The 17,167-nt window shown below is 46.5% G+C and overlaps 1 protein-coding gene across 1 annotated transcript; it reads left to right on the top strand.

Moving 5' to 3' along the window:
* Nucleotides 1-2,697: 2,697 nt before the first annotated feature.
* CD2 (CD2 molecule) lies at nt 2,698-16,567 on the top strand. Its single transcript, XM_004420613.3, has 5 exons — nt 2,698-2,818; nt 2,961-3,266; nt 7,695-7,928; nt 12,015-12,137; nt 15,730-16,567. The coding sequence occupies exons 1-5, from the start codon at nt 2,758-2,760 to the stop codon at nt 16,047-16,049; spliced, it is 1,044 nt and encodes a 347-aa protein (XP_004420670.2). The 5' UTR covers nt 2,698-2,757; the 3' UTR covers nt 16,050-16,567.
* Nucleotides 16,568-17,167: the final 600 nt, after the last annotated feature.

Below are 17,167 nucleotides of genomic sequence, written 5' to 3'. Positions count from 1 at the left end.
CGACCTTGACCCATTTTAATATCAAGGGATGTATCTTTTCTTTCTATGTTTACAAGAAAAATTTAATTTTAAGGATATTAATCTTTGTCATATATCTTGTAAATAATGTGCCCCTTTGCACACTCTGTCTTTTTATGTTTTTTTTTTTTTGGATTTTTATATATAAGAGTTTTAAATTTTACATAGATCCATCGATCTCTTTCTTTTTGCGATTTCTGCCCTTGAAGCCGTGCTCATCACTCAGAATTGAATGAGATGTGAGAGGAGCAGAATTAATATTTCAAAAAGAAGAACAGAGAGCTGCTCTCCACCTGATAGGAAAAGCTTGCGGGAAAGTGGGAAGGAGAGGGAGAAACTTCCCTTAAAAGCTGAGGCAGGTTACATGATGGTCTTCACCACATCATCTGCACCAGGCCTTGCAAGCCTGGGTTGGACAGTTGGCTAGTGAGTTAGCCACTTACAAACAGGGAAACTAGATGCTAACTGTTTGTCAGGATCTGCATATACTTAAGCGTTCCTTGTTTAAAAAAAACACAAAAACCTTTCATTATAAAAATAATGTGTTCCTTACCAAAATTTCTAACTTCACAGAAGTTGATAAAATAAAAAGTGAAAGTTTCCTTTCAGTTTTCTCGAAGTCTAAGTTCTGAAAGGAGAGCACTGTTAAAGTTCGGTAAGATCCTTCCAGACGTTTTTCTACACATGCACTAATAATGTAATGTAATGTAATGTAATATAATATAATATAATATAATATAATGTAATATTATTATATTCTTACTCTTGAGTCTGCTTCATTCTATTTTAACTGTTATACAATATTTCATAATATGAATATACCATAATTTTAGTTGTTTGCAAATTTTTATTACAAAAAAATGCTACAACAAACGTCCTTGAACAGAATTTTTGCTCATTTATGCAAATATTTGCATAAAATAAATTTCTCAAAATAAAATTAATAGATCAAAATATATATATATTTTAAAGTTTGGTGGAAATTGCCAAATTCTACCCCCCCGGAGGTCTGGAGTTACACTCATACTGTATGAAGGTGCCTGTTTCTTCCTATATTCTTGTCAATAATGTAAATTATTATCTTTTCTAATTTTGCCAATCTGATGGTGAAAATGGTATTTTATGGCTATAATATATATATTTTTGGTGACATTAGAGGTCTTCTCATATGTTTACTGATACTTCTTCTATAGAGTATTTCTTTTATAAACTGCTCATTTATATCCTTTGCCCATTTTAAAAACTGAGTTTTCTTCTTCTTATTCACTTACAGGAATACTTTATATATCTTGAATATTAGTAATTTTTCAGGTATACTTCAAATATTTTCTGTCATATCTTTTCATTTTGTTCATTATCTCTTTGCCTATACGTAAATGTTACATTGTTATGTAGTCAATTGTGTCCATCTTTTCTTTCTTACTTTTGGATCATATTGTATATGTAGGTAGGCCTTCTGTACTCAAAGATATGAAAATATCTTTCTATATTGTTTTTTAGCACTATTATAGATTTTTTAACATTTAAAAATTTAATCCAACCGTAGTTTATTTTTATGGATGATATGATTTAGGGATTTCTCACACAATCATAATGCAAATATTCGGGCTTCCTTTTACCCAATGGTTGAGATCCATTGCTTTGACTTAATTTCATTTTCTGGGCAACTTCCTGAGAGAGAATATCCATATTTGTACCTAAAGTTGAAACAGAAAACAAGCACAGTTTTTAAGATTTTTACTCTATCCTTAAGAATCATAAAACTGGAAATCTACTTTGGAAATCTGTCCTTGAGTGTCCCTTTTTTCTGTGACTGGATCTCTCTGTGCATCTTTTTCTGTGTGTGTGCATCAATACATCACTCTGTTTCTCTCCCCGTATCACGAATTTCTTTTCTCTTTCTCTCCCAGTTCTCTCGCACTTCTGTTTTTCTCCTTATTGCTTCTTTCCTTAACCATCTATCGTGTTAACCATCTTAAATGTTTTTTGAATGATTTGTTCTGGTTGTTTAATAGTATTTCATAGTCTTTACGCATTTTTGTTTGCTCTGGAACAAGTTTTTATTTACCTAACTGTGAATTTCAATAGAGTAGTAAAATGTATGCTAAACATAAGATTTGGAGATTTCAAGTATTTACAGCTGACAATTTATATTTCTTTTTATCATAAAAACAATTTTAGAATATTAAAAACACCTTTTGAGATAGAGAAAAAATCCACTTTCATAATTATTTCATATGTATACATTTTTCAATATTTGTAATCATAGGATAACAATTTGTATTCTGCGATTCACTCATGAATGTTTACCTATATTTCTCTGTGGTCTTGTTAGAGGCATTATAGCTGAATGGATATAAGATGGGCTGTATGGTTGAATCTGGCTCCTTGTTAACCGTAGGGTGATCCTAAGTGATTTACTTAGCCTCTCAGTTTCTCATCTCTTCGGTGGGGATAACAAAACCCACCCAAGTTTGTTGTGAGGATTAAAATGTGATAAGAAAACACATACTCATAAATATATCTGCGTTGGCAAAGGCGCACATCAGCAGGATCATTTTGCTGAGTGTGTGTGTGTGTGTGTGTGTGTGTGTGCGCACGTGTGTGTGCTTTCTATGCTACCATAAAAGCAAAAAAAACAGGCACGTGGTTAAGCTGTCAGGGGGTGGATTCCGCCAGTCTTATTTCAATTCCTTTTGCAAGAAGAGCTCAGAATCACCAAGGAAACTAACCCCAAAGATGAACCTCGCATGTAAAATCCTAGCCAGCTTCCTTTTGATTTGCTTCTTTTCCTCCAAAGGTAAGTTGGTGTGTGGGCCTCCATTGCTACCCTTAGAAGCTTCTTTGGAGACCCCGAAGTGAGCATAAGAGTCAAGGAAGTCACAGCCCAGCTTTCCCTGGCAGTGAGTCTCAAGACCTCATAACTGTCTTGCTTTTTATAGGTGCAGTCTCTGGAAAGAATATCATCATCTGGGGTGCTCTGGATCATGATATCAATCTGGACATTCCTGATTTTCCAAGGAATAATGCTATAGATGATATACTATGGAAAAAAGGCAAAACCAAGATTGCGCAACGCAAATACGACAGGACATTTTACCAGAATAATGAAACATATGAGATATTTAAAAATGGAACTCTGAAAATTAAACACCTGGAGAGCATTCATAACGATACCTACCAGGTACTCATCTATGATACAAAAGGAAAATATGTGTTGGACAAAACATTTGATTTGAGGATTCTAGGTAAGTCTTTGTTCCCTAAATTTCTCCATCTCAGTATGGGTGCTATTTAGCAGGTTGGGAAATAGCATTTACGGAATGTCCCCAGCCCTGACCTCAGCCTCACGGGAGTCCTAAAGGAAAATGAACGCATCCCTCCTGCCTCAGTGGAGGCGCCAGTCCTGTAGGAGAGATGGAATCCACACATGCGGAAATACACAGCTGATAGATCCTCAAGTCTATCTACCTAAACCTCTCTCTCCAGTAGTTACGGGGTTATGGGGCTGAGTGAAAAACCTGGATTATGACGGCATTAATCAGGAGGAGGGGAACAGGTGGGCAGAAGATAAAGATGGCCATTCCAGGTGGATGATGAAGGGGCGAGCTAGAAGTGGGACAGGGAAGGGGTGGCTGACTGGAGAGCGGTGGGTCTTCAATCTAGAGAGACAATTTCAAGCCAGGATGCCCTGAAGGAGTAGTTATATGGCAGGAAAGGCTGGAAATAATGAATTTAAGGATGAACTGGCTTTGTTTCTGATCTGCTCAACATCAGAGTGATAAAAGGTGAAAGATGATTTTCGCTGATATTTGTAGAAAATACGCAAGGTGTGGCTTTGTACACCTATGCATGTACCAGAAAGGCAAGAGTGGATATTGAAGATGGAGGCAAGAAGACTAGCCAGGAAGCTCTGCTATAGTCCGAGTGAAGTGGGGAGGGGCTGGTTCATGATTCTTAACCCTGGTTGCATGTTAGAATCAACTGAGATGCTATTAAAAGTTACCGGTGCCCAGGTCGCATTCCAGACCAATTGAATCAGAATTTTTAGTGTGGGACCTGGGCACCAGTAGGTTCTAAAGTTCCCCAGGTGATTCTAATGAGCAACCAAAGCTGGTAATCACTGGCTTAGTCGCAAGGGTGCCTGTAAAATGAGGAAGAGTGAATATTCTGAGGGTCATATGTGGAGAAGGGACATTCAAGATGGCTTGGGAGCAGGAGAGAGGGAAGAGAAAGTGGAACTGAAAGGACTTGGAAGTGACAAGTCCAGGAGACACTTGGCAGTGGATGATAAGAAGTGAGAAGAGGAAGCTGCACTAGGTTTGTAGAGAAAGAAGGAAGCCCAGCGTGAGCACAAGCCAGAGACTCAGTGAGCAAATAAACATGTCTGTGCTTCACACAGGAAATGTTGCCGGAGGCAGGGCCCCCTCCCACCTAGTTCTCAGCACGCGGACCTGGCAGCAGCCCCCTCTCCAACAATCCCAGACACTGATAGCTCCCTTGCAGATGACAACTTTCCATACCCTAACCTGCAACCTTGAGGGAGAGTACCTTCCACAAATGGGGTGGGGCTGAGAATGGAGCCAGCAGGGTCCTCTGATTATGGGCTCTGGGCCCCGCAGCTCCCACGACTCCTGCCAACGTGGGCTCGAGTGCTGTGTTTTGAACATGAGCCTCATGTTTGTGTCTCCTTTAGTGTGGTAGTAAGGATAATGGGTACCAGCTAGAGGTCAGAAGCTTTGCTCACATGATCTTATTCAAGGCTCCCAACGATCCTGAGAGGTAGTTGTTATTATCCCCTTATTATCTATAAGGAAATTATCTCTAAGGAAACTCAAGCGACCTGTCCAAAGTCTCACCATTTGACAGGAGCAAAGTCAGAACCCAAGCCCAGGGCTTCTGTTAGCAAGGATGATGACTTCCCCCTCCCCCCAAAAAAGCTTTATTGAGATACAACTCACATACCATAAAATTCACCCATTTAAAATGTACAATTCAATGGCTTTTAGTATATTCACAGAGTTGTGCAACCATCACCACAATCAATTTTAGAACATTTTCAGTACCCCCAAAATAAACCCCACACTCGTTGGCCAAAAGACAGAGATCTTTCCATGACATCACAGCCACCTAGCTCTGTGTGTGTGTGTGTGTGTGTGTGTGTGTGTGTGTGTCAGTGTCACAAAGCATTGTATCTCAATTTGCGGTCCGCCATTACTTGCCGCACGGCCTTGGGCAAATTCTCTATCTGCTCTGAGGCTGATTTTCATAATAATAACTCCATGGGATATTCAGCGAGACAGGGCTTCAAGGAGACAACTAAGGAAAGGTGGCCTGCAGCTCCTGCGTCACAATACCTGTTCGCTCAGTGATAATGCCCTCCCCCATCTCCTTGTTTTTCCAAGCCTTTCACGGCTTTAGTCTTGATACCCACATCTCCTTTTTTTGTTTGTTTGTTTATTGCAGTAACATTGGTTTATAACATTGTATAAATTTCAGGTGTACATCATTATACTTCTATTTCTGCATAGATTACATCATGTTCACCACCCATATACCAATTACAACCCATCACCACACACATGTGCCGAATTATCCCTTTCGCCCTCCCCCCTCCCCCCTTCCCCTCTGGTAACCACCAATCCAATCTCTGTCTCTAAGTGCTTGTTTCTTGTTGTTATTATCTACTACTTAATGAAGGAAATCATACGGTATTTGACCTTCTCCCTCTGACTTATTTCACTTTGCATAATACCCTCAATGTCCATCCATGCCATTTGTGACCACATCTCCTTAATGAGAGGGCTGCTGCCACTGCCTGGAGAGGCAACAGGAAGCCCCTTAAAAACAGACATTAGTGGAGAAGGAGTTAATCCTAGCAACTTCAAATTAAGGAGTTCTCATCTATGAGGTGTGCCCCCACTTGATCCGGCCATGCCTCTTGTAGGAAGCTGTCTTACAGAGAGGATCTGTACAAAGATATGACCTTGAGAGGCTGCTCACCACTGTGCGGTTTGTTAGTGAAACACTGAGAAGGATTTAAAAGTCCTCAGCAGTTAGAAACTTACTAACTAAATTAAGAACATGTCGTTTATAAAGATGGTGGAGATATATATTTATTGATATTCATAAAGGAAAGAATTTCCTAAGAGATCCATAAAGGAAAAAAGGCAGACTACAAAATCATATGATCCAGTTTTAGTTTTTAAAACATTATTTATATGTGTAGTATGCATAGAAAACAACTGGTAAAGATAAACATCAAACATTAATAATTATCGACTCTGGGTAGTGGAATTGCAAGTGATTTTTAATCTTCTTGAAACACGTTGTTTATTTTATCAACTCTTCCAATGATCGGATCTTACTCTTGTAGATAGAAAAAAGAATGTTTCCATTTTGAAAAGACAAGTAAACTCCTTGACTCACCCCTAGACTGTGCATGGACCCTGCCCTTGTGGTGATGTTTCTCCGTCCTCCTCCTTCTGGGGCACACAGAAGCAGAGGATGGGAAGAAAACCTCATTTCCATATGCCTATATATTGGGACAGGAATGAAATCTGGTGGGAAAGTTCACAGGGAAGATATTGCTGCCTGAGAGTCAGGGAGGGGGCGTCACCGAAAAATAAGCCGCCCATGTGTGTAATTAATGGAGAGAAACTGAGAGAGAGGAAAAGGATGAGGGGAAAGAGAGGAAAGGATGAGGAAAAAAACAAAAGAGAAGAAAAAGAATTCGGTCACACAGCTAGAAGTGGGGGAGTGGGATTTGGACCTCGCCCATCTGATGCCAAGGCCAGGCGTTTTTCTTTTGTGACGCAGCCTTTGAATATTATCGTGTCAGAAAAGGAGAGGCAAGGAGTTTATGATTATGACTGTAACAACTACCACCAATAATGTCAGCACCTAACAATTTACCCAGGGCTTTGTCACGGGTTGTCCCTGTTGACAAGTGGGGCACGTCTTTCTTATCCTTCTCTTGTAGATAAGGTCCAGCCAGGCACAGTGAGTGGCCAAGCGTATTTGGGCGGGGATCAGGGCTGATGTTCCTTCCCTCCAGAGCTTGAGCCGCACACCTGGCCCTCTGCTCCCAGGACCCTGAAGGGAGGTTGAAGGGGGAGGGCTTCATTTGCAACCAAGGCCCCAGGCCACACATGTAAGGATTCTTCCAGGGGAGGCTTCCTGGCTGCTCTTGAAACATTGCCCCCTCAGCTCCTCAGTGAGAGGGGATCAGGACGTGGTCACCCTCTGACCCATACCACTGAACTTGGACTCGGAAAAGTGAGCTCCTCGTCTGATCTGCCATTTATTACTGGGTGCCCTTAGACCAGCCACTCCACCTCTCAGAGCCCTGGGCATTTCATCTGTAAATGGGAAGAAAAACATCTGCCTTTCTGTTTGTGCGGATTAAATGATATCATGTATGTGAAAACATTTTAAGGTATAAAACAGCACATAAACACTTGATATATAATATATCTATGAATTTTACCAAAAATCAATTTGCTCTGAGTATGCTGTATAAATAAAATAAAATAAACATGATTTTTGAAAATAGCTAGAGGTCCCTGAAATTGTTCCCTCATTCCAAACTGACTCCATTTCCCCTCTATAAATAGGTGTGTCTATTAAAATCAGAAGATTGCCTCATATGAATTGGATTTTTATTTTCTTTTCAGAGACGGTCTCAAAACCTAAGATCTCCTGGAGTTGTATCAACACAACCCTGACCTGTGAGGTGACAAAGGGAACTGACCCTGAATTAAAACTCTATCTGAACGGGAAGACTATCCGAGAAGGTCATCAGAAGGTCATCGTATACAAGTGGACCACCAACCTGAATGCATCATTCAACTGCACGGCAAATAACACAATCAGCAAGGAAACCAGCACGGTGGCCATCAAGTGTGCAGGTGCGTAGCGGTCCCTGGTCAGACTTCCCAAGTTCACATACAGCCTGCCAGGCCCACGGCAAAGGCCCGCTCCAGGGCTTGCGTGCCTGGGCTGGGAGGCAGCCTTGGCTCCGGACAAGAATTGAAAACATACCTCTTCCTCCTGGAAACTTTCAAGAGAAGCCTTAGAGAAGGTGGTGTTCTGGAGTTACCCACCTCAGGTGTGTTCCCACGGAGCACGATTCAACCTCAGGCAATTAAAAGGATCCTCTTCCGGGAGAAAGAATTGCCAGATTAAAGAGGTCGAAGGAGCTGTAGAGGTTACCTCATGCAAACCCCCGTTTCCCAGAGAGGCAAACTGACTCACCCAAGGTCCCTGGCTAGCTAGGGACCATGGTTGTGACTCCCAGGGTAAGGATAGAGCAGGGAGCAAAAGAAAGATTCCTTTCTGGAGGGGAGCTGGCCAGCACTCCTATCAGAGGCAAGGGTAGAAGGCCTGTGGAAACCTGGGAGTTAGGGGCGTGGGAGGAGGAGAGCTCGAGACCAGGGAGGACCGTGGACACAGTGAGGCGATGCTCCTCCTGCCACAGAGTGGACAGCGCTGTGTTGGTGCCAGCACAAGGAAGTCCTGAAACTCCAGGAGTCTAAGCTCTTCCCCAGTGTCCCAGCTTGACATGACCCCTAGAATTAATTTTTGAGAGGGGGCCTGCTGTAGCGCTCAAGCTCTGGGATCCAGAGGCCTGGACTTCTAGTTTGGGTCTGTCCACGCTTAGTGGGATGACCTTGACAGAGTTTCTTCCCCGTCTCTGGGTGTCAGCCTCCTGATCCACAAAGAAAATGAGCCCCATGATCCCCAAGAGTCTACTCATCTGATATTCTGTGACTATCTTTCCAGTGCTGTCTGGTCAACCCCCCTGAAGGGAAACTGAGCACAAACACTTATTTGTCCAGAGGCCCTAAGTTTCTAAAGTAACTGTGGCTGGTCAGTGACCCCAAGAAGCAGCCCTGAGCTGGTGTGAAGCTAGAAGTAAGGCTTTTTTATGTATACTTGGAATGAGTTATCTGTTGCTGCATAACAAGTTACCTCATATCTACTGGCTTAGAACAACCAGCCCTTATTATCTCACAGTTTCTGTGCATCATGAATGTAGGAGCGACTTAGCTGGGTGTTCTGGCTCAGAGTCTTTCACGGCAGGGGCTGCACTCGTATCAGTCACGTCCAAGCTCCCTCAGGTGGGCCATTGAGCTGCTTCACAATACGGCAGCTGGCTTCCCTCAGAGCAATCCGAGAGCAAGAACAAGTGCCCGAGACAAAAACCATGATCTTTTTATACCTTAGTCTCAGAAGTGGTAGAGATCCCATCACATCTGCCATATTCTAGTCATTAGAAGCAACTCAGTAAGTCTGGTCCACATTCAGTTGGAGCAGATTACCTACAGGTGGGAATACCAGGAGGCAGAGAACTACAGGGGGCCATCTTAGAGTCTGCCAACGACTTGCTTAGACCAGCATCCCTTCACCCCGTCATGTTTGCCCAACTGCCATCCCTCCACGTCCCCCCATAACTAAGGCACAGGGAAGGAAGTGGCCTCTCCTTGGCTTCCCAATTTCTCTTCCCCTTTCAGGAGGCCCTTGATTAGAGTTGCCAGATTTAGAAAATAAAAAGACAGTATACAGTCATGCATCACTTAGCGACAGGGATGCGTTCTGAGAAATGCATCATTGTGTGAACATCATAGAGTGTGCTCACACAACCTAGATGGCATAGCCTACTACACACCTAGGTTATATGGTACTAATCTTAGGGGACGACTGTCCTATAGGCAATCTGTCACTGACCAAGACGTTGTTATGGGCCACATGACTATAAATATGTTCCAAATGTTGCATGGGACATACTTATACTAAAAATTATTCGTCGTTTAATTCAACTTTAACTGGGCATCCTGTGTTTTATCTGGACCCTACTCCATGTTTGTTTTAACCAGATCCCACCAGTACAAAAATGTGGTGCATTAGGGATGGAGGGAAGAGGGGAGGGCCTTGGGAGAAGCTGGGGTTCGAGCTGGAATGTTCATGTCCCTTACTCTGTGGTGCAGAGAAGGAGCTTGTCCAGAAAGGGCCACTAAAGAGACAGGAGGAATACCCAGGGGAGACTGGGGAGGAGGAGACTGCTCCTGAAGACTAAAAGGCATCTGGACATTTCATCCTAGAAGGCCAAGGCAGAGAGGAGCAATGATAAGACTAACCATTTGGCTCAGAAAAGGTGAGAAACTACTTAAAACCAAACTACGAGGAGGAAGCAGCAGGTTTGGACACACAAGAAGGACTCCGCCACATCAATTATGGGCATGTTATCTCCAAGACAGAGTGCAGAAAGGAGTGTGGTTGGATTTCTAGACTGTGAGGACATAGTTTTGAATGACAGAGACAAAGCTTCCTCTGAGACAAGCTGGAATGTTCCCTGCGGAGAGCACCACCAGGCACCCCAGAGGGCTGCGCTGGACAAACCTGCGAAGAGACTGTGTAACGCGTTCCCACATCCCTGAATGTGCCCAAGAGAAGGGTGTGGCCGCCCTGTGTGAGGACTCGGACAGAAGACGAGCTGGCGGCTGCAGGGCTTCACCACGTGCTCCCCACTTGTTCCAGGCCTGCCCTGGCGCACCTGGGTCAGACCCTGGGAAGTTCTGGGCTCAGCCAGAGGTAGACTCAGCGGTCCCAGCCCTTCTTCCAGGCCAGCGGAGCTTAAAGGCCCTGGATCCTTTCTTGGCCCAGTTTCACAGCGGTTTAGGATTATGCCTGCTCTTCTAGTGGAAGCCCGTCATCCCCAGAGCATACAGCGGCGCGTAACCAGCAGGCCAAGAACGGGCCAGAGAGAGACTTGAGGAAAGAAAGCAAGGATTAACAAACCACTGCAGTCTGAAAGTCTGTTGAGTTTGGTTCTGGGCCTCGGGCTTGCTCCTGGGACGCATCCTGGGCTTCATGTATAACAGAGTCTTCCTAGGAATGTTGGCTGAAGAAGGGTTCCCTCGTGATGCTGGGCCGAGCTCCAGTTTGTTCTTCAGATGTACAGTCCCCTGACACTTGCCTGCAGCTGCTGCCTCTGTAACTGCCATTGACTCACAAAGGGCAGACAGCCCAGCACCCCTCTCGGGAAACAGCTTCCAGAAACGCGAGTACACAGAGCGCTACTAAAAGCAGGACCTCACCTTTGTGTGTTGTTTTACAGTTTACAAAGCACTTTCACATTCATTATCTGATTGACTTCCAACAGCCACCCGTGACGTAAGTTTCATTATCTCCATTTTACAAAGAAAGGAACAGGCTCAGAGAGGTCGAGTAACTTGCCAAAAGTCACACAGCTCTTGCCTAGACAAGCCTGCACTCAAACCCATTTCTTTTAACTCTGAGTCATTGTTATCCTCATTGCATCACAGCGACTGAAGATCTGCGAGCTGAAGAGCAAGTCCGCTGCTGCTGCTAACTTGCTGCCTGTCTGAGTTTCTCTCACAGGCCAGGGAAAACCTGGGAGGGGGTGCTCACTGGGAGGTCAGAGGGCTGGGCTGAAGAGGTGAAACTTTTACCCTGCCTGGTCAAGAGGGTGAGAAAAAAACCATGGTGTAGGAGGGCAGCCAGAGACAAAGCTGGATAAATACTCAAGAAACAGCAAGACCAGGGGCTGCTTAAAGGAACCACTCAGGAACAGATACTGTGTGGCCCCAGGCAACTCATCCTGCCTTTCTGGGCCTTGTCCACGCAACTAGAGGTTACACTAGACTGTCTCTAAACCCCTTCTCAGACCTAAACTTCTGTGACGTTCCTTTTGATGGAGGGCAGTAAGTGGTGTCCTGGCACACGAAGGATCAGGCAGGCATTTCTAGGCCAGGAGAGCAGTTCCCCAAGGAGCCTTCTATCCTGGACCCTGCATCCTTTCAGGAATTGACTCAATGTATCACCCTCCATGAGCTTGGCCTTCATGAGTTTGATAAGTCTCCTCAGGCTCTTTTATCTGCTTAATGCGGGAGGCAGGAGTTCGTGGCCAGAGCAAAGAGATGGCCCCTCTGCCCAGGACCCCTGCCTCCATCCCGCTTCTGTTCCTCTTGCAGAGAAAGGTCTGGATTTCTATCTCATCGGTGGCATCTGTGGAGGAGGGCTCATCCTCATTGTCTTTGTGATACTGTTCATTTTGTACATCAGCAAGAGGAGAAAACAGAACAGTCGGAGAAATGGTAAGCTCCCCCTCTTCTGTCCCACCACCACAGGCCGGGCAAAGTCCCCACGGCGGCAGCTCATGGGGATGACACTTTGATTCTGGAAAGAAAATAATGGAGACGAGTAGTTTCAGAATGTCAGGGTTGTAACCGGCGGTTACAGTTTGTTCCATTTTGTGGTTAGCTTGATTTTTGAAAAACAGATTCTCAGTGGTGACAATGTGGGAGCTTTGAGAAGCTGAATCCAGGTCGGCCTCATTGGAATCCACCACCTGAGTCCAACTCAGTGTAAGGCTTTGTGGACGCATTTTGAATGAGCCACCCATCTCTACGTGGGTAGAAAGATTAGCTTCAAAACACCATTTCTATGAACAAACATCTTGTCTCCTCCTAAGGGGGTGGCCCAAGGTGTGTTCAGGACCAAGCACCTAGGAACACCATAAAATTTCAGAGCATCAGGGACTCACAGGAACACACTTGTTCTAAAACCAAAAAAGTGATTACACCCCCTTTTCCAATTTGCTGTTCAGAGGGGATGTGTTAGAGCTGGGACTGTTTCTTCCTCAAATCGGGCCTGTCCGACAACCCACCAAGAATGAAAAGGTTCTGCTCATAAGTAGGGAGCTGGCTCAAGGAGCACCCAGGCCGCCAAGGCAGTGTGTCCGGATAACGACACAGCAGGCGTCTCCATGGCGCTGAGATGGGGGTGTTGGGACTCCATGCTGCAGGTGGGTCCAGCAGGGGGCGTCCAGCCATCAGCAGGACATGCAGTCAGGTGGGCAGGCCGCTCGGGTTCTGTGCAATCTCATGTTCACAGCAGGGCTGGGTCCTCTCACTCTGGGTTTCTCCCTGAAGCAGGTCCAGCACATCCATGCCGGCTACCGCCAGCACCCCCGAGAGAAGGACCTGGTCTGAACCTCCCAGGCAGGGGTGGCCTTGGGCCTCCTTTGGATTTGGCTTCTTTACTTCAGACTTCTTACTTTGGGTCTCCTGCAAGCCACTGCCCCTCAGCCCCCCATGTGCTGCCACACCGCTGACCCCAGCATGGCCCCATGCTTCCACCACCATCTTTCCTATACTCTCCACCCCAGTGGAACAGAACTGCTTGCTGAGTCCCGTAGGCACTCACGGCTTTCTCACCTGTGTGCCCTTGCTCAGGCTGTTCTCCACCCCTTTCCCCCTGCAACAGCCCTTTTTCCGTTGCTTAATGGTCAAAGAACATGTATTTGTTCGAGGTGGACCTCACGTGCCACCCCACGACAAGACAACCTCTGCTTTCACCAGGCTGAAGTTCACCAGGCTAACGAGATGATTGGCTCACGTTGACAAAGCAGTCGCTTGTGCCAGACACTAATCTCTGTAATATACGCTTTATATTCATTATCTTTTTTTTTTAATATTTTTCTTTTTTTTTTTTGAGGAAGATTGGCCCTGTGCTATCATGTGTTGCCAATCTTTCTTGTTTTTCTTTTTTCTCCTCAAAGCCCCAGTACATAGTTGTATACATCACAGTTGTAGAGTTGTAGCTCTTCTATGTGGGACGCCGCCTCAGCATGGCTTGATGAGTGGTGAGTAGGTCCGCGCCCAGGATTTGAACCGGCGAACCCTGGGCCACTGAAGTGGAATGTGAGAACTTAAATGCTATGCCACGGGGCCAGCCCCATATTCATTATCTTGTCCAACGTTCCAAGTGATCTTGTGAGACAGATAATATTCACACAGATGAGGAAATTTAAGCTCAGTGAGGTTAAATGGTTTGCCCCAAATCCTCTGGCCAGTAGGCTGAATCAGGACTAGGGTGAGGTAGGCAAGGAGCCCAGGGTACAAAATTTAAGGAGACCCTCCCTATCAGGGTTGACCCTGCCCTTGCCCAACCCCGAGAGTTAGGGCCTCCTTCAACGTTGTGCCTGGGAACCTTGCTTGCTTCACCCTAGTCCCGGCCCTGGGTTGAGTCACCAGGAGATGAAAGGAGGGAGAGGGACACTGAGCCTGGAGGAATTCCTTGGAGCAGATGTTTGGGAAGTGGCTGAAGCTACAGCTGGGTGTGGGCATGCTGAGGCCCACAGTCCTGCTCTGACCCGCAGCTGCACAGAGCCATAGCTAGCCTTGTCTGTGCAAGCCAGCCTGAGGTCTCCGCCGCCTGGCCACACCCCACTCCTCCTCCCAGAACTCATGAGGCTCTTGGTCTGCACCTCTCTGGGGGCCCTGAGCTCTTCCCAGATACTGACATTGTGATTTGCAGTCCCCATTCATGTCACTTACTTGATTGTGGGCTTCCTGAGGACAGTATTTGTGTCTTAGCCATCATTGCCACTTAGCAATGGCATCTAATGCCTAGAAGGTGGGGAACAGATATTCACAGAACAAATGAACAAAACAGTGGGTGAACAGACTAGTCAACCATTGGCCAGCCCAGGCTTGTCATATGGGGGACAAAAAAGGACTCTCCTGAGTCCCACAGATGGGAATTGGGGTGGGGGTCAAAGTCCTGTCCGCAGCCCCCTGGCATGACCTCAGCTCCCTTCAGGGCACCAAAGATGGCATAGAGGATGTGTTTTTCCCTTTCTGTGTCCTTTACTTTGTGTGCTTAGAGCACACAGCCTCCCACATGTCAAAACCATGTCGTTTGACTTTGAGTCTTCACTTTCAAAGCCATCTGAGGCCTGGATTTCCAGCAGTTGGAGTTACAGGGTGATGCTCAGAGATGGCCTGTGCTTCCTAAGCCGCACATCCTTGTACCAATGTGAGTGGCCATCCATTCACCCCAGGGGGAACGTCCTCTTCCTAGTTCCCTACAGAGTGCTAAGAGGATGGCCTTAGGCACAGGGACTGGAGTACCTGACTTGTCACCCAAACAAGGCCAGCAGGCCAGAGGGGCCCTCCAGGCCACTGCAGCTGAGCATCTCACAGACTTCCTGTGTGATTTTAAAATAGCAAGGGAAAACTCCATCACCCTCCGCTGTGGGCCTGTCTTCATGGACTGCAGACACACAAAGCAGCAAATCCCAGAGAGGGGACCAGAGGAGCATTTGTTTTCCTTCCAAGCCCAAGAAAACAGGGCTTACTTAAGAATTTCTGAGAGAGTAGTAAGTTTTTAAGGACTAAAATGCCCCTCGTCTATGCTTCAGCCCCTCACCAGAATGTGGGTTGCATTATACCAGAACTGAGCAAAAGGCAGGTCTAAGGGAGAAACCCATCTGAAGGAAGCTAGTAACTAATGTCCTCTCTGACTCCTTAGATCCTATTACAAGGGCTCTAACACGAGGTGCTGGCTCTCAGGGCGTGATCTCCAGGACCACACAGGGCTCTGGGGTCTGAGCGCCTGCTCTGCTCCTGGGAGACCCAGGCACAAAGCCCTCCACTCATGTCTCCTTGCCTCTAGCCCCCAGAGCTCTCTCAAGTCCTGGGCTCTCACGCAACTTTGCTGGTGGGCATTCCTGCCTCCGTTACAAGACCCGGAACCCTTAGAGGGTAGAGGTGGCTTCTGCTTCCTGGTCACATTCCCCAAAGCAGCTGGCATGAAGCCTTGTACATAGGAGGTACACTCAAGAAATAGTTACGTTGATTGTGTTTTGCCAAGATGAACTCTCTAGAGGTTTTGTTGTTACAGATGAGGAGCTGGAGATAAGAGCACACAAAGTAGCGTCCGAGGAAAGGGGCCGGAAGCCCCACCAAATGCCAGGCTCGACTCCTCAAGCTCCAGCCGCATCCCAGCCTCCTCCACCGCCTTGCCATCGTCCCCAGGCACCTGGCCATCGCCCGCAGGCACCTGGTCATCGCCCTCTGCCTCCTGGCCACCGTGTCCAGCACCAGCAGCAGAAGAGGCTAGCTCCTGCCCCAGGCACACAAGCTTACCAGCAGAAAGGCCCTCCCCTCCCCAGGCCTCGAGTTCAACCGAAACCTCCCCGTGGGGCCACAGAGAACTTGTAACTGTCTCCTGACACAGTTGTCCCCTTCCTCTAATCAAGTGTGTTCTACACATAGGACAGTATCGCCTCCTGAGCTCGTGGGCTGCAGCACACCTTCACCGTCTAACTCAGCCACGTGGCCTAAGATCTGGAGTCTCTGCCTCCTCACAGATCTCCACCACACCGGGACATGAACAACAAGGTTTAGGTGGATGGGCGACCAAGCACAGCATCCTAGAGACGTCCTCACCGTCCTCTCAGGTCACATGCCGACATGAGCCGTCAAGTGATGGCTGTGCCCGGGTCTCCCCGCAGCAGCCAGCCTGCTCGAGAGACTCCTGGGTTTCTCGTGTGCCTGGTGGACAATTGCCCACTGTCTCAGGACTAGAAGTAAAATAAAAGCCTTGACTTGACCCCAGTGTCTACTCATTGTAGAAAGATGCCCAGCCTCAGGCTGCCAAATGAGAGAGGTGGTTGATGTGACAGCAGGATCAAATTTGGTCACCTCAATTCACCTGGGCCACCTTCATCCCCACCAGAGCAACCAGAACATGCTCCCCAGTTCTCAGCTGCAAAGCTGGCCCCACAACCTGCTGGTAGATTTGTAGCATGAATTGAAACCTCTGTACACAAACTTCAACAAGAGGCACCAGAAAACGTAATTGTCCAGGTCTCACTTCCTGGACTGTTCAGGCGGGGTCACAATGATCTGTAGAGCCAACTTTGAAAGAGGGGAACCCGTGAATACTGGAGGTGCCATGAGCCTAGCAGACAACAGACAAAAGGTCAGGCAAGAGATGATTTGGTTGAATCAAATCCTAAGTGTCTTAAATGACCATTATTAAAAGGTCAGACCCCATTCCCTGCTAGCAGTTGTGCTAGCTGTACTTTGGGGGAAGTGGGGAGAAAAAAACAGTTTTCAGTTAAGGTTCTAAAACAATAGGCAGTGAGAAGGCACCTGCTTTGAAATGTTGGTGCCGTGTTTGTGGTCCCGTCCGCCCGCCTTCTCCTGGCTTCTTAGATTTGCAAAACCTTGTCAGGCCCCGGCAGGAAGCTCTGAGGTCTAGACCACAAAGTCTATGTATATTCAGGACTTCCTGTGAGAGCTCACTGGGGGCTGAACTGCTTCTTCCTCTGAAC

This window comes from Ceratotherium simum, chromosome 2 (assembly GCF_057802395.1).
Source record: "Ceratotherium simum simum isolate JZ-2026a chromosome 2, ASM5780239v1, whole genome shotgun sequence".
NCBI classification, from domain to species: domain Eukaryota; kingdom Metazoa; phylum Chordata; class Mammalia; order Perissodactyla; family Rhinocerotidae; genus Ceratotherium; species Ceratotherium simum.
Note: the sequence above shows the minus strand (reverse complement) of the source record. Positions and strands in the feature narration are given on the sequence as shown.

What these genes read in the sequence shown, in the direction of transcription:
- CD2 (XM_004420613.3), top strand. Translation starts at nt 2,758, where the DNA reads ATGAACCTCGCATGTAAAATCCTAGCCAGCTTCCTTTTGATTTGCTTC. An exon ending in ATTTGATTTGAGGATTCTAG is followed by an intron (nt 3,267 to 7,694) that starts GTAAGTCTTTGT and finishes TTTTCTTTTCAG; the next exon opens with AGACGGTCTCAAAACCTAAG. An exon ending in ACAGAACAGTCGGAGAAATG is followed by an intron (nt 12,138 to 15,729) that starts GTAAGCTCCCCC and finishes TTGTTGTTACAG; the next exon opens with ATGAGGAGCTGGAGATAAGA.